This window comes from Canis lupus, chromosome 13, assembly GCF_003254725.2.
Source record: "Canis lupus dingo isolate Sandy chromosome 13, ASM325472v2, whole genome shotgun sequence".
Lineage (NCBI taxonomy): Eukaryota > Metazoa > Chordata > Mammalia > Carnivora > Canidae > Canis > Canis lupus.
In genome coordinates this window covers 4870399-4893966 of record NC_064255.1, presented here as the reverse complement: position 1 = coordinate 4893966, position 23568 = coordinate 4870399, and the positions used below count along the sequence as shown (strand labels likewise).

The following is a 23568-nucleotide window of genomic DNA, read 5'->3' as shown; positions in this document are numbered from 1 at the left end:
GGTAACTTGGTGATGGGAATTAAGAAGGACATGTGATGTAATGACCACTGGGTATTATATAAGACTGATGAATCACTGACCTCTACTTCTGAAACCAATAATTCATTACATGTTAATTGAATTTTAAGAAAGAAACAAAGAACAAAGAAAAAAAGACAATCCTCCCCCCAAAAACACAGACTCTTAACTATAGAGAACAAAGAGATAGTTATTAGAAGGGAGGTGGGTTGGGGATAGGTAAAATAGGTGATGGGGATTAAAAAGTGCACTTAGCTTGATGAGCACTGAGTGGCATATGGAATTGCTGAATCAGTGTATTGTATACCTGAAGCCAATATAACACTATAGGATAACTACACTGGAATTAAAATTTTAAAAATAGAATAAAAATGTGACATGATACTGAGCAACTAAGGGAATGTAAGAAATTAAAAAAAATAACAAAAGAATGAGGACTTCTACTTTCCAGCAGTGTGACCTACTAAGTATCTCCTACCAAAAACCATTCAGATATCTGGATAAATTACCAACAGATAGACTTTAAAATGCATTGCTGAACATTGTATACACTTAATAAAATAGCATAAAATATATAAAGTAAAAAGCAACTAAACTACAAAGAAAATGGAAAATTCCATGATCTTAATGAGATATGTCAATGCATTATTTCCTCTTAAATGAAAGGACAAACAGAAAAAATTAATAAGTAAATATGAGATGTGATTACAACACTACAATTAACAAGTCTGATTGAAAGGGCACATACAGAACCCACACCCAGCAATTAAAGAACAAGAGCTTTAGAGAATGTTGGATCAGGGGAGTGTTCACCCTGTCCTGACGGGGCCAAGTGACTGAGCAAAGACGGCCTCCACAGGTGGTGTACCATATCTCCCTTATACGAATGATGTTGAGACTAATCCTTTGCTGCCTAACAGGGCTTGTTAGAGAACAAACAGAATGCTTTTTTCAACTTTCTCTATCCCAAGGGGGAGAATGTCTAGACTATGAGTATCCATTCTGGAGCTAAGGTGGAAGAAGGAGAAGCATGGGCAACTAGCAGCATTTACTTCCCTATATACTGCCCCACATAAGCCTATTCCTAAAATTTTTGAGTACCTATTAATTAGATCCTAGAGTAGAAAGAATTAAAATACATTGTGTTAAATTCTAACTCAGGAGTCATTCTCTATTAGCTAGGATAAATTGATGGTCAGCATTTAGGAACTATTCACTGTCCAGTTTAAGGGCAGGCAGAATGAAAGTGACACATGTACTTCTGCTACATTAAAGTAAATTCCTTACTGGGCAAATATGGCAAGTCCCATCCTTTGTTTAATTATTCTAGAATGCCAACGCTGGTTAATCCAATAATGGTGTTCATGCCATGAGCAGACAAGAAGTCAGATGTTGAACACTCAAATACCTTCAGAGACTACGCAGGTAAATTCAGAGAGCAAAAGACAGTAGGAGCAACTGGGAGCAGCTGCCATTCGACTCTGGCAGACTGCTATTTGAAAATGGGGGCACACACTTGTCAGAACAATTTTTCACAAGAAAACAGGATCTAGATTTTTATGTAAAATCTCCAAATTTTAAATTTTGGCACTTTAATAAATGAACATTTAAAACACCATACAGGACAAATAAAACATCTTCAGGGCAGATCCAGTGTGGACCACTTTCAAGTTCTGTTGCAAACTAACAGACATAAAGAATTTTAGATTTGGGGGATACCTGGGTGGCTCAGTTGGTTAAACATCTGCCTTCAGCTCAGGTCATGATCCCAGGGTCCTGGGATCAATCCTCTCCCCATATCGGGTTCCCTGCCCAGTGGGGAATCTGCTTCTCCCTCTCCCTCTGCCCCTCCTCCTGCTTGTGTGATCGCTCTGTCAAATAAATACACTCTTTTTTTTAAAAAATCAATTTTAGATTTGGAAGGGACTTTTGAGTGGACTTTCAAGTCTATTATTTTCAAAATGTGTGTGTGTATGTGTGTATTTTACCAAGGAAGATTTTCTTTAAAAAAGAGATTACAAAGAAGCCCAATATATTAAATAAATAAAAGCACAGCTGCTCCAGCTGAAAAGGAAGCCCTCCCTCTGAGATACCTCTCACTCCTCCCCTTCCCTGCCATTGACCTCAAAGCACTTCCAGAGATCAGAGTTTGAAAACCACTGACCTAATCAAGACGTTCAGGTTAAAAGTGAGGAAACAGAATCCAACTGCTTACTGAAGTTATTACTGAAATCCCCAAATCTAACCTGAATTAGAACTTAAGTGTCTTGTCTAATGCTATCTAATGTTACTTTTACCAATACTATAGGTACTGATAATAAATCAGAGTTGCACTTGACACAAACTAGACATCGTGGTTTTTCATATGCCAATTCTTTTACAACAATCCTGTGTGAGATGTTCTTACCTCCACTCTGCTGATAAGGAAACCAAGGCTCTAAGAGCAGCTTTCATCGAGTGCCCTAAGCAGCAACTGACAACCAGGATGTGAACCTAGGTCCATACGACTCCAGAGTATGTCCTCTTTAACCCTGATACTATACTTTCATCCAACTACCTTCCCCAAACTACAAGAAGGTTGGCAAGAAGGCTAATAAAGGGGGAATCCCAGGGTGGCTCAGCGGTTTAGCTGCCATTGGCTCAGGGCATGATCCTGGGGTTCTGGGATCGAGTCCCGCATCGGGCTCCCTGCATGGAGCCTGCTTCTCCCTCTGCCTGTCTCTGTCTCTCTCTCTGTGTCTCTCATGAATAAATAAATAAATAAAATCTTAAAAAAAAGAAGGCTAATAAGGATGAAGGGGAAAACATATCAAAAGAGGGCTGGTAATCTACATGAAACAAAAGTCTTCAGTTTGAAAAATAAATGTTCACAGGACATATAATCAAAGCATATAAAACCTCAAATTATGTTTATCACATATCAGATGGTGCATGTACCTCCTGAGGCAGGTAGTTTTTTTTAAACAAATAAGAACACTTTATTTTTTTTTAACTTTTATTTATTTATGATAGTCACAGAGAGAGAGAGAGAGAGAGAGAGAGAGGCAGAGAGAGAAGCAGGCTCCATGCACGAGAGCTCGACGTGGGATTCGATCCCGGGTCTCCAGGATCGCGCCCTGGGCCAAAGGCAGGCACCAAACCGCTGCGCCATCCAGGGATCCCCAAATAAGAACACTTTAAATAATGGGTAGTTAGCCTGTTACTGAACTCATCCCAACTGGGTGAAAACAGACAAATAGAATGAGCAGATTTCCCCAAATCATTTGAACTCAAAAACTTGAATCATTTATGGTTTTCCATAAAATGTCCTGGGTTTCTCAGAAACCAAACCCCAAGATGGAAAAATTACTAACTTGGCTCACTGTGACATTTCTTATGCCTATCATCTTACACTCTGAATTCCATCATATTATTAAACTAGTATTTATATTTAGCAGGACAAGTGCTATGTAAATAGGTGAATTGAGCACCAATTCAAACTTCTAGTCTGATCAGTCCCCTCCCTTTCTCCCCCCTTAGTGACAGAGCTCTTTCAAGTGTGTCAGTAAGTAAACCAGAGCCCTCATGGTCTCACTCATGAATTTCTTCTTTTCAAATTTCATTCTCAAAGAAGACTCAGAAATTCATCCAGTAACTAACCACAACATAAAATATCAATGCTTTTGAGATTCTACTATTCAATAGTAACTAAACAGTCCAGTTGATTATAGTCTTAACATTCAGAAAAATAAAAGGTAGCCTCCTTAAAGGAAATGGTTAGCCCTTCATAGAAATCCTGTGGTAGCTACTATCAGTACCAGCAGAGATGAGGAAGAAGAGGGTAATTAAGAAGGCAATCGATGCCTCTGTTCTAAAATACAACCAAAGTCAAATTATGATAAAAAAAGATAAGAACCAAAATATGCAAAGTATTTTATATAATCCTTTGTTGGAAAAAAAAATGTCAGCATTCTAATTCTAGTTCTAGCTCTGCCATTAACTACTAGTGCTACCTTAGCAGAGCATTTTCTGTGTTGGAGGCTTAAGCCATTTGACAGTACAATGAGAGTGATGAACCAGTGGATAATCTCTAAGGACATTTTTATGACTCAAAAAGTTTATGAAGAAGATAACAAAGACTTCAGTAACAGAGTTGGACATAAATTTCAAAACAACTGTAGGTACAATGAAATTTTCTCGTTGATAGATAATCCTGTCTCACACTGAGCTCTGGAGTGAATGCTTATCATTTCCATCTGCTCAGCAGCCCTATGTGGGGAATCCTAAAGTAGGTGAGATGCTACAGAAGCTTAAGAAGAGATGCAGGGATGCAACCTGGCATGTAATCTAAGAGTGGCCATTTGGATGCTCCAAGTGTTGTGATTCTTGGGGATAGGGCTATGCAAAAGAACAGATAAAGTCATATTATTTCATCAATAATGCCCAGAGTGTCAAAATAAGTATCCAGAGACAATGATCTAGAAGCATCCAATGGCGCTGGCACTGGTGACAGACTGATCCTATGGCATGATCTTAGCTGTGTCCCGGTTCCCTTTGCTCCCCTCTCTATTCTGAATCTGGTTCTCTGGTCTCCCCAGTGACTCAAGAAGCTATCCAATATCCGTCCATTTTCTGTTTAAGTTAGTACAGGTTGGTTTCTACTGGTTGCAACCAAGAAGACTGACTGGTATGGCAATTATATAAAAAATGGGTTGTAAGTGACCTCAGTGAAACAGGAGGAATCCCAGAACTGGTTTTCTGGCCTAAGTGAGGCAAAAGCAGTGAACACTCTGCCAGCATTTGGAGATAGAAATCTGGCAACCCATGGTATACCAGTTAATTGCATTATCCTTGAAATCACTTAGATTCCCAGAACGCCTTAGAATTATGTGCCCAGTAAAGGTAAACTGAGTGGCTACTGCCAGAGAAGCCAAAAGTACGGAAAGTGTGGAAAATGTGAGGAATTCATGGACTGTGGGCTGAGGTGAGTGCTCCTAGGGGTACTGTTTACCTTAGGAAAAGAGTGAAAACTGGCATCCATCAATTCTTGGTTAGAAGAGTGGAATGAAATACAAGGATTAAAAGGATTTAAAGTTTAAGAAGTTGAAAGCCAAATGCACAGTTTTATCTTGCAGGTTGCCAAATTATATCAGTTAAATTTCCTTCCCTTTTACATATGAGATGGAGAAATATTGTGATCTGGAAGCAGTGGAACCCCCAGATCTGAAGCGAGGATACAAGACAAGGTTCAGAGTACTCACACAGGCTCTCTGAACCTGAAGACCTCAGCACACCCCCATCCCTTGTCTGTTGGGACAGATGCTCCTCATCTGAAAGATTTACATTGTAAGAGAAAATAAATGGCTTCATACCACATGCCAATCACCCTTCAATGTCTCAACCTATAAGTAGAGTTCTACCCTAGCAAGCCCTGGGAAGGTCAAGTCAAAATCAAATCTGGAAAAGAGGAGTATACATTATTTGTAAGACACTGTTCACTTAAATTTGGGTTTCTGAGTATGTTGGATTGAGGAGGAAAGAACAGAATATTAGACAGGGCTAAGATACGCTGATACTGGTGTATTCATTCTAGATTCAATGTGCTAGTTTCAGAAATTGGGCTTCTGGAGGTCAGCTGATAAATGGACTTATGACAGGGGCTTTGTTGGACCCCAAACCCAATCCATTGTAATTTCCCAAGTCCATGCATGCATGCTTCAAAGAGCCGTATTTAGCAACAGCATGATCATCATACTGGATTCGTGGATAAACAATATCATGGTAGAAGGGGCCAAATAAAAACCACTAGAAGTCTCCCTCTACCATGAAAGAAAATCAAAAGTAAAACTATAAAGGGGGTGGGGGGCAGGGGAAGGCACTTTCAGAGACTAGCAACAGCACTGAAAACATATTTAGGGGTGTACTTCTTAGCACCTGTCCATTTTGACTCTCCAGCACAACTGAATGTGTTATTAACAGATTGTCTTAAGCAACCTTAAACAGATGGCTAAGAAGCTTTTTCCAGATATGATCTCTATTGTAGCAAATTAGTACAGCCTAGGCACCTCATATGCAGGCCAATGCTAATCTGGTCAATACTTTTTGCCTCCAAAGCCATTTACTTTCATCTAGGAAGAACAGCAACACATCTTTACCAACTTGCCTTAGAACAGTAGTTCTCAAAGAATGTTCCCTGAATAAGCAGCAGCAGCCAGGGGACCTCTTAGAAATTCAAATTCTCCATCCCAGACCTACAGATTCAAGGATTCTGGGGGTGGAAGCAGTGATCTGTATTTTCACAAACTCTTCAAATGGTTCTCATGCACATTTCAAAGTTTGAGCAGCACCACCTCAGAGTAACATTAGCTCTGGGCCTTAAGTTCATCATCAGAGACTCTGACCATATCCCTGCTTCATAGGACATCACGTTGGCCCACCATATTTAAGACATAAAGCTGCTAAGGCCATAGATATATTCCAATGAGGAGATTAACCCTAAATAAATAAAAGGTGCTTCCATTTTGGTTTTGCTAATAGTTTCTGGTAAGGACTAGACACAACTATGGGACATCTAGAGATAACCACAGAAGCTACCTCTCACAAGCTGGGTATTCTCTAATTCACCCACTCATGATACCAGGTATACCCAATAGCATTCCATCTTTAAGTGGCCTGAGCAGCTATTAAAGACATGGGAAAGTAGCATGAGTAAATGCTTATACTCTCAGAACACCTGCTTCTTCCATATTACTGTCTTTTTCCTTAAAACATACCAGCTAAAAAAAAAAAAAAATACCAGCTAGCTTCCCATGCTATGACATACCAGCTATGACATGACGATGGAAGGAACCATAATATAAGCCTGGAATTGGTGGCACTGTAAAGATCCTGAAGAGAAAGTTAGGTTTAGAATTTTACTAGAGAACAATCAAAAGAAGAAAGATATTGTGATTTTTTAAAAAACACATAAAGCTACCACCCCTAAGCAGAGTGGACCTGTGCCAGTATCTTAGCTATACTTTGACTCCTGTACTACTAAGCTAAAAGTAAGTGGATACATATAAGCAATTGTCACTTTGCTGAAACATGAATCCCCCATGGAAGCAAGGAAGCCAGCTACTTTATTACTGAACAAGACCAAGTGCCATAAAATACCTGATTCTCAGCTCAGGATCTGTGCTTTCTACTCATGATAAAATACACAGTAATTCTCAAGAAGTGATAAAAGCTTTACTCCTTATTTTAAAATAGCACCAAACCAAAGCTAACTTCTAGTGATGGTAATGAGAATTGGAGGAAAGTGAAGTGTAAAAAATGATTAAAAAAAAAAAAAAGTGATAGGCCTTACCTAGACAACAGAGTCACTAAAGATCTAAAGAGATCTTTCAATATTTACACCTCAGAGAGTAAATACTGATAAAGTAGCTACAGAGATCTCAAGTAAATTCTATGAGAATGTTAATGGACTACAATAAAATAAAGTGATGCGGGATCCCTGGGTGGCGCAGCGGTTTGGCGCCTGCCTTTGGCCCAGGGCGCGATCCTGGAGACCCAGGATCGAGTCCCACATCGGGCTCCCGGTGCATGGAGCCTGCTTCTCCCTCTGCCTGTGTCTCTGCCTCTCTCTCTCTCTCTGTGTGTGTGACTATCATAAATAAATTTTAAAAAAAAATTTAAAAAAAAATTAAAATAAAGTGATGCAAACTTCGTCACTTATTTTCATGAATGTGACCAGTATTAGGCAAGTGAGCTTCTTTAAATAATACAAAGTAGAGCCTGGAACATAAGAGAATAAAAAGCGGGAATTTACATTATTTCCACAATGGAATGCTTGTTATTATTTTTTTTTTTTGCTTGTTATTTTTAAAGTAGTTCTTAGCATTATAACTTTTTAATTATTTCTCCAAAAGAGTGTTTATTTTGGAAATTAGACAATAACTGGTTGACACTACAAAAGAATCTGTCCAGTAAAGAGTCCATTTTTTTTAAAGATTTATTTATTTGACAAAGAGAGAGGATGAACACATAAGCAGAGGGAGCAGCAGAGGGAGAGGGAGAAGCAGACTCCCTCCCCACTGAGCAGGGAGACAGACAAGGGGCTCCATCAAGGGCCTGAGCCAAAGGCAGATGCTTAACTGACTGAGCCATCCAGGCACCCCAAGAGTCAATTTTTTAATTTAAAACTTGTAGCTTAGAAAAACTCTAACTCCAGGGAAACTACACATTCAGGTACACATTCAACAAATATTAATGACAAATATACAAACCAGAGTACTAAGGCTTCATCATCTATATGTCACATTAAGGTTTCACTACGTCACATTCTCAAGGAAAGGAAATAACCACAACGCTACAGTCTTCTCATGTCTCCTTGTGGACAGGCTCTCCTGCAGGCAGAACTAGTAATATCCTAGACCGTGGAATATCAAGGAATAGCCTGCAGGAACCTTGTGCCTCCCAGCAGCGCCTCCCAGGAGAAGTACTGTTCTCTCTTCACATACCGGCCTAGCCCTGAATCTGCAGATGCAGAAACACTCAGTACTTTCCTACTACTGAGTGGGAAACAAAGGCAGAAGAGAAATTATTAAATTCCCTTACTACCTATAGCTCACTGATAAGTCCTTAAAATAGTCAATGACATTCCTCTAGGGACTTAGCTGCCTCAATGTTAATATTTTGCTAAGGGCAAAAGGCAACCTTAGTCCGACCCCCAGGAATCCTGTAAGTCTACTCTAACATATAAAAATTCCTTTAGAAATTTCCTTTATCTCTACCCGCCCCCCAAGATACATGTTGGCAATCATCCTTTGAGCACACATAGGACCCACTGATACACCTCTAAAGAGTCTCATGACTGAGTTTGTATTAAACAGTAAAAAATGACCTTTCCCCAACAATAGCTAGCCCCCTTAGGGTCCTGGAAACCTTGTTTCCAAAATACCTGGGAGGCTTAGGCTCTCCCTAACCCATTCCCAACTTGAAAGTACATAATGGGCCACTCCTCAAGCCCCCTCCCATCCCCCCGCCCCCCCCCCCCCCAGCTCTTTCTGACCACAGCTCCTGTCCCCATATTTTAATAAAACCACCTTTTTGCACCAAAGTTGTCTCAGGAATTCTTTCTTGGCTTTTCAGCTTTGAACCCTAACATCTTTCCTACATTATTACTGCAACACTACATCACAAAGGAAGGTAAGTTTGTGAGTTCTACATTTACACAACAAACAAAACACAACAGCAGCCTCCATACACACACTGACTTGGAACACTTTTGAATATGTCTCGTTTTTAATAACTCGACTTATTTTCAGAATAGTTACAGCTATTTTGAGAAAGTCTTTCCTGAAAAACAAAAGTTAGTCAACTAAACATTTTCTTCCCTTGCATATGGGGATATAAGAGGAGAGAATAAAGAGGAAATGAAAGGGTTGCTGGACTCTTCTACAAGCAGGAAAGTGAAAATGTTTAAAAACCACTGCCCAGCAGAAATAGTCTTTTTTTTTTCCTTAGAAGTTTGTTTATATAGTTTTTCTCCATCCCTTTATTTTTAATTGGATAGAGAGACATTTTAGTGCTCCATATTAACAGGTGGAAAGGAAAGCATTTTTTGTTTTTTTTGTTGTTGTTGTTTTTTTGGCTTACTTCCCTTTAGACGGTTCAAAAGTAGAATGAGACCACATGCTGTTCCAAACACAATACATAACTTTGCTTTTGCGTAGACCTCAATGAAGGCAATTCAAAAAGAAAAATACAATATTCCTGTTTCCATTTTCCCTAGATCAGTCTCAGCTCTTTCTGGATGAAATCACTCTCTCATGGGACATCAACCTCACAATTTGGGAAACAATGGTCTAGATATGAAACAAAAAGGAGCACAATGGAAAACCAGCAGCCATTTGTTTTTCTACTTGGGAGAGTTAGGCTGTACAACATCCTTTTCATTACCGAGCCAAGTTACTATTCAGAATTATAAATTAACTCTTTGAAATACAAGTGACTTCAGCTTCAGATAATAAAAGAAAAATCTGAAGTCCCTCATTTCAAGCAACCTCTGAAACAAAACCAAAGAACCAGAATATCACAGTCAGTGCTCTGTGATAAATCTGGCCTAAGAAAAATTTATGTGGGAAGTAAATAACATATAGCTCAGGTAATATATTAACAAGAATGCCCAATAATGTTTACTTATTACAATACTCTGTGTGTACAATCCTTAAGAACACTTTCAAATACTTTAAACCATACTTTGTCCAAACCTGGGGAAAAATGGCCCATTGCCTGTTTTTGTGAATAAAATTTTACTGAAAACACATCCACCTTCACTTGTTTACATACTGTTCATGGCTGCTTTTTTGCTACAATTGCAGAGTTGAATAGCTGTGACAGCCTGTATGGTCTGCAAAGCTAAAACTATTCATTATTTGGTCCTTTACAGAAAGTTTACATTCCTTGCTCTAAACCAATGGGTCTCAAACTTTAATGTTCATAAGAAATACTTAGCTTGTTAAAACAGCTACCTAGGCTCTAACTTCCCAGATCATGATTCATTAGGTTGGGATGGGGTCCATAAACTTGCATTTCTAACAAGCTCAGAGGTGCTGGTCTATGAACTGAACTTTGAGAATCACTACTCTAAACCATCTCATATAATCACAGATGAGCAATGACAACAGATGCTATGAACTCTAGTAGTATAAGACAGGATAGCCACAAAATAAAAACTAAGGTGTAAAAGAGGAGGGAGATCTGTTGATGTATGGAATTCTTGGCAGCTAAGAAAGCACAATTGGTTGCCATGATCAGCTGATAATTCTTCAATCCCTCTTCCTAACATTAATTCATAGTGAACACTGGAAACGCAACATGGACCAGCAGGAACTGAAAGCAATGGGGTTGGAGGTGTAAAACCCAGTCTGTAGTTTAGAGAAGTTATAAAATGCTTTTTTGTTTTTAAGAAAAAGCCAGGCTATATGCAGGTATGATTTAGTATTTGACTATAGTACAACGTTTGAAAAAAAAAAATCTGAGACATATGGTTTATAATACAATGTGCCAATCAAAAGATGAATTCTTTCATTCCATATAAACATAAATGGTTGGGTGCCTGAGTGGCTCAATCGGTTAAGCATCTGCCTTCAGAGCTCAGGTCGTGAACCTGAGGTCCTGGGATCAGGCCCCCCACCATTGGGCTCCCTGCTCATCTGGGAGCCTGCTTCTCCCTATTCCTCTACCTGCCACTCCCTCTGCTTGTATGCTCTCTTACTCTCTCTGTCAAATAAATAAAATCTTTAAAATAAATAAATAAATAAATAAATAAATAAATAAATAATAATAAGGTTAAAGAGAAAAATCTTTTTTTTTAAAAGATTTATTTATTTATTTTAGAGGGAGAGAGAGATTGTGTGAGCAGGAGGAGCAGAAAGAGAGACAAGGAGACTCCCCGATGAGCTATGTGGGGCTCGATCCCCTGGTCCTGAGATCAGGACCTGAGCCAAAACCAAGTCGGATACTCAACTGACTGAGTCACCCAGGTGCCCCAAAAATAAAGTTTAAGTTAATTCTAAGAAACATGCGTCATGCCAATATCAGAAAGAACACAGAGGATGTCAACTAACACACTTTATTAGAACTAGGCTCAGGTAGAACAAGAGTGGGTGATACGTAAACCACCTAAAACTATCAGTTTCCTTCTCTTGGATACTGCAGATGATAGAGGTAGAAGATAAAGATTTGGAGGTAAAATTCTCTTTGCTGATTTATTAGAACAGGAAACACCACCTTTTTTCTTTATTCAGTTTTTACTGTGCATCTACCACGCTCTGAGGCACTATACTAGGAATTAGGGGGAAAAAAATGAATAGGGGCACCTGGGTGGCTCAGTGGTTGAGCATCTGCCTTCGGTTCAGGGCATGATCCTACAGGGAGCCTGCTTCTCCCTCTGCCTGTGACTTTGCCTCTCTGTCTCTCTCATGAATAATTTTTTTAAAATTGAAAAAAAAAATAAACACCATCCTTCCTCTCAACATACTTGCAATCTAGTGAGAGCCACATAACTAACTGCAATACTGACTAATATGTATAAGGACCATTGTATATTTTAAGTACCATCAAAGTGTAGGAAGTGAGATTACCTATGTTTCGGAGGAAGGTGAAAAAAGGCTTCACTGGGCACTGCTGCAGAAACTGAGCAGGTGAAGGAGAGGTAGAGAGCCGAGGAAGCAGTGGATACTATGTGTACAAAGGTACAGAAGTGAGAGAGTACTATTGATGTGACTTCTACAAACAGGTCAGTTTGGCTGAAGCAGAGAGTAACAGCTGAAGGGACAAGATGGGAAGCTGGACAGGAAGGCAGGGTTGCATATGAAGAGCCTTGAGTGCCACACTAAAGTTAGGTTTATTCTTCTAGCTCTAGGGAAATGGTCAAGAATGCCACCCCCAACATGGACCATGTGGATTTGCATTTTAATAAAATCACCAGAGAAGAGCAATTGGTGAAAACTGTGAGGAGACTCTGCATTCATGGCACAGATGAGAAGAAGAAAGAGAAGTAGGTCTGAATAGAGGTTAAAAAAAAAAAATTCCCAGCTTAATTTTTGTAGAAACGAAATTTGCAAAGAAGCAGCAAAGACCGAAATTAACACATCACATTCTGAATTTAGGAAATATTTTCTTTTTTTATCCAATAAGGCCAAAGGCTAAAAAACACTTAAAGAAGACATCTGGTCTATGTTGACAGAGAAGACTTTGTCAGATTCTAGTCTCAGACCTTGAACAAATTATAACTTCTCTGAGCTTCAGTTCCTTTACCTATATGATGAAGGGTTCAGGGTTCTTGATCTGGGCTATAAACAGAAGTATATCTCGATATAATTGGTTTCCTTTGTAATGCTACTCATCTAAATTAAATTTTAAATCATTCTCTTATTCTGAGAAGAGGTCAATGGTACAAAAAAAGATTAAGCAGCTCTGCATGATATTTAATGTCACAACTCTCAAATTATAGGATTTTGGACATTCATTATAGGAACTAAAAGAGAATGTCTCTGGCTAAGGACAAATATGGATGGGGCACTAGCAAAAGCACAACACCATGGACAAAAAATAAAATAAAAGAATACACAGGGATTTACAGTCTGACAAAGGTTTATATTCTTTGCTTTTCCGTGTCCTTTTCCTGTTTTGTAGTTTAATGCTGTATTAAACAACTGCTTGATGGCTTCCTTCTCTTATGTCCTTAAACTTACTGAAGCATGATTTTATAGAATAAAACTTAACAGTAAAGTCTATGAAAACGCTTAGCATATGGGGAAGATTATATAATGAGGTTGCTAATGTCAGCAATCAAATAAAGGTGGTAAGAACAAAAATGCCTTCATAATGTTCAGACACAAAACTACCTGGGGGAAAAAAAGAAGCTAGGTAAATAAAAAACAACTTTTTCTTTTTCTTTTCTTTTTTCTAAGATTTTATTTATTCATGAGAGACATGGAGAGAGAGAGAGAGAGAGCGAGAGAAAGAGGCAGAGACACAGGCAGAGGGAGAAGCAGGCCCCATGCAGGGAGCCTGACGTGGGACTCGATCCTGGTCTCCAGGATCACATCTTGGGCTGAAGGTGGCACTAAACCACTGAGCCACCCAGGCTGCCCAACAACTTTTTCTTTTAATCAGAAACAATTGTTTTTTAAAAGACATGTGGGACAACATGTAGTTCTTCTCATCCTGAAATTACAGGATTTAATAGCAAGGATGCATCTCTCCCCTCTCTCTACAATGGTACTGATAATGAACTCCAAATGACGTAAATTTATAAGGCCACTGTTATAATTTAAACACTGTAGCTACTATACAGAAAGGAAATCAGATTTAAAAACAAAAATATTTTAAAGAACTCTATAAGACATGAATTATAAAACATATTATCAGAGAAAAGATGAATGATATAATTATTCTTTGAAGGTACTCCTATTCCTTGAAGGTACTCATTACATACTTTATTTTGCTCAGATTAAACTATCAAAATGGTTCTGATTAATCAATGAAAGTATCGCTGCATTATTTGCTCAGTGCTCAAATGATTTCTTGCATTGGTTTGAAAAACCACTGGAAGATTACCATAATGTAATTCATAGTATCCTTTTAAAGTACATGTACTTAGTATTTAAATGCTCAGCTCTTTTTGACCTGAATCCAATGGGGTAGTTGAAAAACTATTCAACTAAACAACAGTAGAAGACTTTTGAATGCACAAAGTTAAATCTACTCACCTTTTAAATTATTATCTATATTAAAATTGTAGGAGTTTCATCTCTTAGCAACATTCTGAGGGAAAATGAGGGAAAAAAGCCTTTACCACCGCTGGACCCTGCTTCTGAAGAAAAACTACAATATTTGTATTCTTTCCTTCATGACACTTATCAACCTAACAGATCTGTGCAGTAGGGCAGGTTCCTGTCTCTACAGGTAACTTTCTTCCCACACATCCCTGGCAATCTGCATATCTCTAAACCAGAGGCAGGTAACAGAAATACCTAAGGCAGTCTTTAGTGTCACTCTGCTCCTCCCCAGATGTGGTTTCTTTTAATTGAATGCAAATCAAACACTTTAATTAAGCTACAGGTATCCTAAAAAGAGTACTTAAGTGCTATGCTTTTACAAAAGTCACTTTTTAGCAAAAAAAACACTATAGCTCCCGAGTCTTCCGGTAATTGATTTGTTTCAGAAAAACTGTGCCAGGTAAACATTATAACTACTTATGAAAATATACGTATGTAGTTCAAGCACTTTTAATCCAGGCAATACAGAACATACGTTCAATGAATTAGGAAAAATTCAGAATTCACATTTCCAGAGGAACCACCACAGTTGATTCAGCAAGGCAAAATATTTGCCAGGAGCAAGATATTGCAAAATCATCGCTACACCTCATGTAAAATAAACCGTATCTTAAGCAAATCCACTAACAAGGGCCACAAATCTACACAAAACATAAGTTAGTAGGGGAAACTAATTAAAGGATGTATTCAAAATATGACTTGTGCACAACCAAAGAAATCCCTTACTGCGTTTAAAAAAAAAAAAAAGTCACATTTATAGTTTATTCCAGGGCATAACATAAACTATTTCTCTACAAATGTACGAAGAAATACTCACCTCCATTTTCACAGCAGCTGTACTCTGGTCATAATGTCTCATCAAATTAGGGAAAAACGTCATGTTGTAGGCCATTTTCATACATCGGGGCACAGTGATTGGTTCACAAGTGAAAAGACTGTGCCCTCTTACGAAGGGTAGAAAAACACACGTCCACAAGAATGTAAACATTTCCATTTTCTTCAACTTCCTGGTTTTAGCACATGGCTTGGATTAATCGCTCGATCTCTTCATTCTCAGATTTCCATCCGAAAATAAAATGTTCAGATTCCTCTTTCATCATTTGGCCATTTTGAAGGAGAAGCTCTTTTCCTGAAATGAGTTCTGGGTCAATCGCTGTAAGAAACAACCAAGAGAAGTGATTCTGCAACCCCGGTCATCAGCTCCCACGTGGACATCGAAGTGCAGAGTTAAGATTTTCACCGTCGGTAACTAACCCTGGAGAAACGACGGAAAAGTCCGTCCCCTCCTGACAGTCTCCCACCTGCTTTCGCGCAGAAGGTTTAATTGGTCGAGGAAGCCCCGTCTCTAGGGAACCGGCGGTAGAACGCGGGGCCCGCCCGGAGCGCGCGGAGACCGCGGGGGCGGGGGCGGGGGCGGGGGCGGCGGCGAGCAAAAGGGGGGAGAAGCGCGCGGGGCTCGGGAGTAAGCGGCGGGTACGAGAGGCATCTACCGTGGTCGACTCCGAGGGGCCCTGTCGGGTATCTTCTCGCGCACTAGAAAGCCGAGTCCCCGGGAAATTCCTGAGGACCTAGCGAGTCCCTAAACTCTTCAGGGGCTCCAAGGGGCCCGGCTTCGCGGCGGCCTCGGGCAGTAACGCTGGCGGCTCCACGCGCCCGGCTAGAGCGAGCCGTCTAGGACTCCTCCCGGAGGGACGAAGGTCGCGTTCCCGGGCTGGGGCGAGCAGCGACCCCGCCCAAGGGAAGAGGAACAAAGGGGGGCCGAGAGGGCGACGGGTGCCTGGGGGAGGAAGGGCTGCGGGCCCCCGAGGCCGACCAGCCGCACCCCAACCCCACCCCCCCCCCGGGGCCAAGCTCCGGGCGCGGGAACCCGCCCCACCCCCGCACCTGCCCCGCGTCCCCACGAGCCGCTCCCCGACTTCTGCGCACACTCGGGCCTGCCCCCCGCCCCCGCGCCCGCCCCCGCCGCCCCCGCACCTGCGCCCCGAGGCCCGCCGCGCCCCCGGGGCACCTGCCCCCAGCCCGCGGCCGAGGAGCCTCACCTCCCGCCGTCCGCCACGCGCGCCCACCGCGCCCACCGCGCCCACCGCGCCCGGAGAGCGCTCCGGGAGGCGTCGCGACTCCGGCTGCCTCGGAGCGGCCCGCGGAGCGAGGGCTGAGCGATCCCGCGAGACTGCGCCGCCAGGTCGGGCGGGCAGGTCTGGGCTCGCGGCGGCGGCGGCGGCGGCGGCCCCGGCCCTCCCCCGGCCCTCCCCCGGCCCCGCCTGCGCTGCGGCCGGGCGGCGCCCCATGAGGGACCGTGTGCGGCCGCGGGCCCCGCTGTGCGCCCCGCGCGGCCGCCCCCGCACGGCTGTGCCCCGCGTGTCGCTGTCCCGGGCCAGAGGGCTTCGGCCTCCAAGGGCCTTTGAGAGATCCCTGAAGAGAACCCACTCCCTTTCGGATTTCAGGACACAAAAGAATTCTCGAAGGGGGCAGATTTGCTCCGTGAAGTCAGTTGTCCAAGTTGGTTGGAAAGTGGGTGACTTCCTGGGTAACTGTCCCCCCCCCCCAAAAAAAAATCCCTTTTGTTAATTCTGGGCGTCCAGCCACCCACCTGAGGCACAGGTGCACTTCTAGCTCTGGCAGGTCCCACAAGAACCCTAATAGTTGAACTACTTTAGAAGTCAGTCTAGTGTTTAGTACTAGCTATGCCTCACATCATCTCACCTATTATTAATCCCTCCTTTCTTCCTAAGTAAGACATAAGGAACATAAGGATTTTTTTAGTCTCTATTGTTTTGTCTTTTCTAGAATGTCATATGGTTGGAATTGTAAAATATGTAGTTTTTTCAGATTGGGCCTCTTTCACTTAGTAATATTCTTCAGTGTCTTTTCGTGGCTTCATAGCTCATTTCTCATTAGTGCTGGATAAAATTCCATTGTCTGGATGTACCACCGTTTATTTATCCATTCACCTGCTGAAAGAGGCCTTGGTTGGTTTCAAGTTTTGGTGATTGTGACTAAAACTCCTGTAAACACCTGTGAGTAAGTTATCGTGTTGATGTTAAGTTTTCAACTCTTTTGGGCAAATACCAAGTCAGTTTTATAAGAAACTGTCAAAATGTCTTCCAAAGGGTCCTACCATTTTTCATTCCCAATGGCAAAGTTCGAGAGTTCCTGTTGCTCCACATCCTCAACACCATTTGGTGATGTCAATGTTCTATATTTCAGCCATTCTAATAGGAGCACAGTGGAATCGCATTGCTGTTTTAATTTCCACTTCTCTGATGACATACGATGTGAACATCTTTTCACACACTATTTGTGATCTGTGTATCTCCTTTGATGAGGTTTCTGTTAAGGTCTTTGGCCAGTTTTTAAAGTGGGCTGTTTGTTTTCTTATGGTTGGAATTTAAGAGTCCTTTGTATATTTTGGAAAACAATCCTTTATCGGATATATCTTTTGCAAATATTTTCTCCCAGTCTGTGGCTTATCTTCAAAATCTCTTCACACTGTCTTTCGTAGAGCAGAAGTTTTAAATTTTAATGAAGTCCAGTCCATCAATTATTTCTTTCATGGATCATGCCTGTGGTGTTGTATAGAAAAAGTCATCATCAAACCCAAGGACTTCTATATTTTCTCCTATGTTATCTTCTAGGAGTTTTATAATTGTTGAGTTTTTTTTTTTAAGATTTTATTTATTTGACAGAGAGAGAGAGTGCACAAGTAGGGGGAGCAGCAGGCAGAGGGAGAGAGAGAAGCAGACTCTCCACCTAGCACAGAGCCCAATGAGAGCCACCTAGGCACCTGCAGTTTTATAGTTTTGTTTTTCACATTTTGGTCTATAATCTCTTCTGAGTTAATTTTTTTGTGAAGATTTTGTGTAAGATTTGTGACCAGATTTATTGTTTGACATGTGAATGTCCAGTTGTTCCAGGACTATTTGTTGAAAAGATGATCTTTGCTCCATGTATTGTCTTTTCTCCTTTGTCAAAGATGAGTTGCTATATTTATATGGATATATTTCTGGACTCTCTATTCTGTTCATAGTGAACAAAGCAGGACAAGGACGGTGACAGAATGTCTGGGCGAGGGAGACTGTGGGCCCCGGATCAAAAGTAACTGCACCCTCCAACATACACACCTTGTACAGGCTTCCAGCCCTGGACTTGCCCCATACCCCAGCACCTGTCTCTGTTTTGAGCACGTCTGTTGGTACTATTTTTCCAAAAGCATTTGCTCACTTCATGTCTCTGTGCCATATTTTGGTAATTCTCCATTTATTTCAAGCTTTTTCATTATTATTATATTTGTTGTGGTGATCTATGATCCATGATTATGACTCACTGAAAGCTCAGACCAGGTTAGCATTTTTTAGCAGTAGAGTATTTTTTAATTAAGGTATGTACATTGTTTCTTGAGACATAATGCTATTGCGCATTTACTGGACTACAGCATAGTGTAAACATAACTTTTATATGCACCAGGAAACCAAAACATTCATTTGACTTGCTTTATTGCAGTGGTCTGGAACCCAACCCACAGTGTCTCTGAGGTGTGCCTGTATCTGCTTACATTACCCATCTGTTTTTACATGCTATTTTTTCCCTTAGAGCCCTTTGCATATTAATAGTAGTTATTTTAGATTTCTGGTCTGATAATTCCAACATTTCTGTATATCTGAGTCTGGTTCTGAGGCTTGCTCTGGTTCTTCAGATTGAGTCTTCCTGCATTGTACTACCCCCTGTAACTTTTTGTTGAAAGCCAGACACAATGTACCAGGAAAAAGAATAGTGGTAAATGAGGCTTCAGTGATGTGGTGTTGGGCGGGAGTGGAGTAGGGAAACATTCCATAGATCTATGATTAGGTCTCAGTCTTTTAGGGAGCCTGTGAATTTTACAAGAGCTCATCAGTTTATATTCCTCTCAGGTGGGACAATATCCCCGGAGTGGGCTGAGAGGGGTCAGGTATTTTTCTTCTCTCAGGTCAGTTAAGCTCTGATAGAAAGAATCCCAATAGGTTAAGCTTTGGCAAGATAATTTCTCAAGTCTTATTAAGAAGAACAGAATGCTCAGGCATATTTCAATACGATATTTTTCCTCCTTCCCCTGGTAGGAATGTGAGGGGATTTTTCTCCACCAGTTATTGTCAGAACCTGGTAGACCTTCAGGAAGTAAAGCTCAAGGTGTGGGAGTTCCCTGAAGACTGGGTCCCCGTGCGGTTTTTCACTCTTAGACGTGTCCATAACGAGTCTCCAGAAATTCTGCAATTAAGAGTTCAGGCTTTCCCATCCCCAGACCAGAAACTCTATTTCTTCATTTTCTAAAATAAGTATTGCTTTAAGACTTTGATGAATATTTCAGTTGCTACTGCCTTAGCAGGACAAAGTTTCTCTGAATTAAGTTCAAAAGTTCCAAGGGCTATAACAACTCAGAAAAGTTATATAATTTAGCATTGTTGTTAATAGAACACTGATTATATGAAAACCATGATTCTAATAACAAAATTAGGTGATGTTACTAAAATGAAGAGAAGAATATAAATTTTATAGAGTAAATATACCATTGGTAAATTGCATTAAGTTTTTATTTTATTACTTATCCAAACATCTCTGGCCCATCACCAGGCTAAGCAGATGCACATAATAATAATTACATTTCTTGAACTTGGTAATTTGCCTACTCATTAAAATATAGCTTTATACATTAAAATTGTTTTAATTTTGTGATAAAGGTAGGGAGGCAGAACATATTTTATTTAACACTTTGTTAGCTTTCTTTAGGGCTTTTTGGTATGTAGACATGGATTACGGTGTCCTTTGTACTCTTGCCTGGAGTCTGCCCACATCATGTAGGTAGACCTACTTGTAATCCTTGACCTGATGCCTAGGCATTAGGAGTGGAGAGAGCAAACAGCAGTAGGGGGACCCCAGCAGGAGGAGGCTGGGTGAGCTCGAGCAAAGAAAGCAACAGAAGGAGAAAGGAACTTAGGTTCTCAGGGTTCCTTCCCTCCTGAAATTCCCTCCCAAACTCTTGTTTGCCTAACCCTTGAACGCTCTGCTCTGCCTGTGGCTGCAGTCCCTCCAAGTAACACGTGTGAATTCGATGGCTTACTGACTTAATTTGGAGGAGTCTATGAACACAAAGTAGAGGATAGCCTTTATTTAAAAACTTTCACTTGAAGTGCATGGCCTGTCACTCCCTGCTCTAAAAGCTAATTGCTGCAGCATCTGTAGGCAGAGCCATTAACCTTTTGCTGTGATTGAATCCATTATGGTTGGCTAGAAATAATGCACCTTCTAATGACTACCTTCGATATTACTGGGAAATAAAAATTTCAGTAGTAACATGACACTGCAGGAAAGAGCTACATATTTTTAATAACAGTTTGATGTGTAAAATTGTGTCTTTGGAGCTCTGGTATTGTCATTTGCAAATAAAAAGATTCATAATGCCAAAGAAAAACAGCTTCAGCTCTACTAACACTTTGAATTATATTTTGTACCTATGAGTTTACTGTGATTGATTTTACTTTTAGAGACTTCAATACCTACCATCTGGTCACCTTTAATATTGAATATCTTATCCTTTTTTTCTAGCAAAGCAGTTGTATTAAGTCCAATATTAGAAATGATTATTTTCCTCTAAAGCTTGTAGCATCTAGGAGAAAGGACTTCCGTCTCAAATTTAGTAATATAAATAATAGCTAAATTCATTTCCTTTGATATGCAAAACTAACTTTACCCCTAATTGTGCATTATCTGCTGTTAATGACTTAATATATCTTTTTAATTGTCTTAAAAACAAATGGGATAAGTATGTGTTACTGGGAGACAAAGGAAAATATAAATTAAATTTTACAGAAAGTGGAATTAAAGAAACATTATTTTTGCAGCTCAATAGAAAAATGTTATATAAGAGGTGGACTTTGAGGAGCAACATGAATATAACATTATAAAGAGATTTGACGTACCAAATATGGCATGTGAATGTTTAGAGGGAGCTACGGGATAATTTAATACAATAGATCTTGTGTATTTTTGCTTGAAGGCAGAGGCAGAGATTTGCCCTGAAGCTAATGAAGCTTAAACTTGAGGGACCTTTCTACAGCTTTAATTCTATATTTTAAATCTTATGTTTTTTTTTAAAGAACCTCTAAAATTGTACTTTTCCTGAAAGGAGGAAAATAGTATAGTGGAGACCAGGGAAATGGAATAACTCAGAATTTGAGGCAGTTAATAACAACCGCAAGAGCTGATTTCAACTAAGAAAGGGGGAACAGTGGAAGGGGAGGCTGCCGACTTGTGTTCTTATTAATAATACACTTTGTAGAACTAGTTAACTTTTGTTTGTATAACTTTAACAAAACTCAAGACATTTATGTGTGTAGGTGTAGATGTATGTAGGTGTGTATTTGAGGGGCAATAGAGCTGGGCAGTATGGATACGCAAGTTCCTTACTGCACACATCTTCAAGCCAGTATAAGCTCTCCCCATCTCTGTCCCTTGCTTTTCTCCAACCTGGAGGCTCCTTCTGCCTCCTTCTGGAGGCAGAAGGGGGGAGGTGGGAAGTGGGGAGTCCCCGGGAAGAAGAAATGCTTCTCCCATAGTACTTGGCCTGCCCCTTCTCCATTTATGATGAGGAATTTCTTTCCATCAGGAAGTCTTCTTCATTATCTTCTCCCATGGGCTGGATTTTTTCTCTCACTGCTATATCCAAAAGTGAAAATCCACACTCAAGGTGAATTCAGCCTCCAAATGAAGCTGCTAATGGACAACTAAAGCCACGATTACAATATTGTATACCTGAAACTCATGTTGTATACCAATTTTGCCTCAAAACAAACAACAAATGTGGGTCAATTTTGGTCTCTTTGTAAATAAGATTCTGGATGGTCACTCATTTTAATGCTAAGACATGCCTTTTGCTTAAATGACTCTACTTTTGCTCAAATTGAATGGATTATAACCTTAAGGATGGTATTTTATTAAAAAGAGAGAAAGATGATTTAAACAGGAACTTCATGAGTAGAATATTTTCATTTCAGTAAAAACCTTGGATAAAAGAAACTTGCATTTTAATTTGATTAACAAATCTATTTTAGCAAAAATGACACTAAGAATTATGTGGACAGTTGAACAACCATAGACACTTGAGATTATAAAAGCAGTTCTCAGAGCTTATTATAGTTACAAGACAAATATGAAAGTTATAGAATGTTTTCCTAAATAAATTTCAATTGGTTTTAACCAAAGACACAATTGGCAGGTCTATATTTAAGTTGGGTGAGATCAGCATGGGGTGGTGGGGAGGAATGTCAGAGATGGAGCAGAGAGATAACAAGATATATTTCCAAGGAGCTATAAGAAACTATTGACATTGGGTCCCTTGTGACTGATCGGAATAAATAGAGTCTAAGGCAGAGGCTGATGTGCAAAGGCTACTCTTACTGAATATATATTACTTTTATAAAAATATTCTGAAGAAAAATTTCACAATGTAGTATATATAAAACAGCAAAGGACAAAAATGAAATAAAAATGGTAAAAGCAACAATTTACCACCATACACCTATTAGGAAGGCCAACATCCACAACATCCACTTGTTACCAAAGTTGGACATGGATAGACATAGGGCTGGACCCAAATATCAAAGGCACAGGCAAGGCTTTATTAGGGCTACAGCTCAAGATGAAGGGAGACAGCACTAATAAAACTAGTCAAGCTGGCTTCCACCAATTGAGGGGGGTCCTGTCTATACAGAGAAAGCTGCAGCGCAGGTTCTCACCATCTGATATTACTAACAAGAGGAAGGGGAAGAGCACCTGGGTGGCTGGGTGGTTCAGCAGCTGCCTTCTTCTGCTCAGGTCCTGATCCCAGGGTCCTGGGATGGAGTCTGGCATCGAGCTCCCTGCAGGGAGCCTGCTTCTCCCTCTGCTTGTCTCTGCCTCTCTGTGTGTGTCTTCCATGAATAAACAAATAAATAATCTTTAAAAAGGGGGGGGGGGTGCCTCATTCTGATTGGCTGGAAGGGCCTCCTCCTAATTGGTCAAAATTGGCAGGCAGCTCAGGCAGCTTACTGGTGGGTTTTGGATCATGATCTGTATTAAGTCTTGCTGGTAAGTAGGGCCACATCCTGCTTCTGCTCTGTAAGAAAAGTGGTTTAAGAGGAACAGCCAGCAGGGCAGCCCCAGTGGTGCAGTGGTTTAGCGCCACCTGAAGCCCAGGGTGTGATCCTGGAGACGGGGGATTGCGTCCCACGTC

The 23568-nt window shown here is 40.6% G+C and overlaps 1 protein-coding gene and 1 long non-coding RNA gene across 9 annotated transcripts in view; one reads left to right on the top strand and one right to left on the bottom strand.

Moving 5' to 3' along the window:
* Positions 1–16546, bottom strand: part of FZD6 (frizzled class receptor 6) — a 40893-nt gene extending 24347 nt beyond the window's left edge. The window contains exons 1-2 of one of the 7 annotated variants that reach the window (XM_025450425.3): positions 16367–16546; positions 15145–15480 (exon numbers count right to left, since the gene is read on the bottom strand). In XM_025450425.3, the coding sequence (XP_025306210.1) occupies positions 15145–15321 (177 nt within the window). In that variant the 5' untranslated portion in view covers positions 15322–15480; positions 16367–16546. Of the gene's footprint in view, positions 1–14258; positions 14314–15144; positions 15481–15581; positions 15727–15817; positions 16142–16366 lie in introns of those variants that run through there. The other 6 variants (XM_049093306.1, XM_025450427.3, XM_025450428.3 and 3 more) reach the window with 6 other exon arrangements.
* Positions 15738–22218, top strand: LOC112662099 (uncharacterized). 2 transcript variants are annotated; one of them, XR_003138211.3, is made up of 2 exons: positions 15738–15800; positions 21964–22218. It is a non-coding gene; the product is annotated as an uncharacterized LOC112662099 (long non-coding RNA). The 2 variants fall into 2 exon arrangements; XR_003138210.3 differs by lacking the exon at positions 15738–15800 and adding an exon at positions 16563–16854.
* Positions 22219–23568: the final 1350 nt, after the last annotated feature.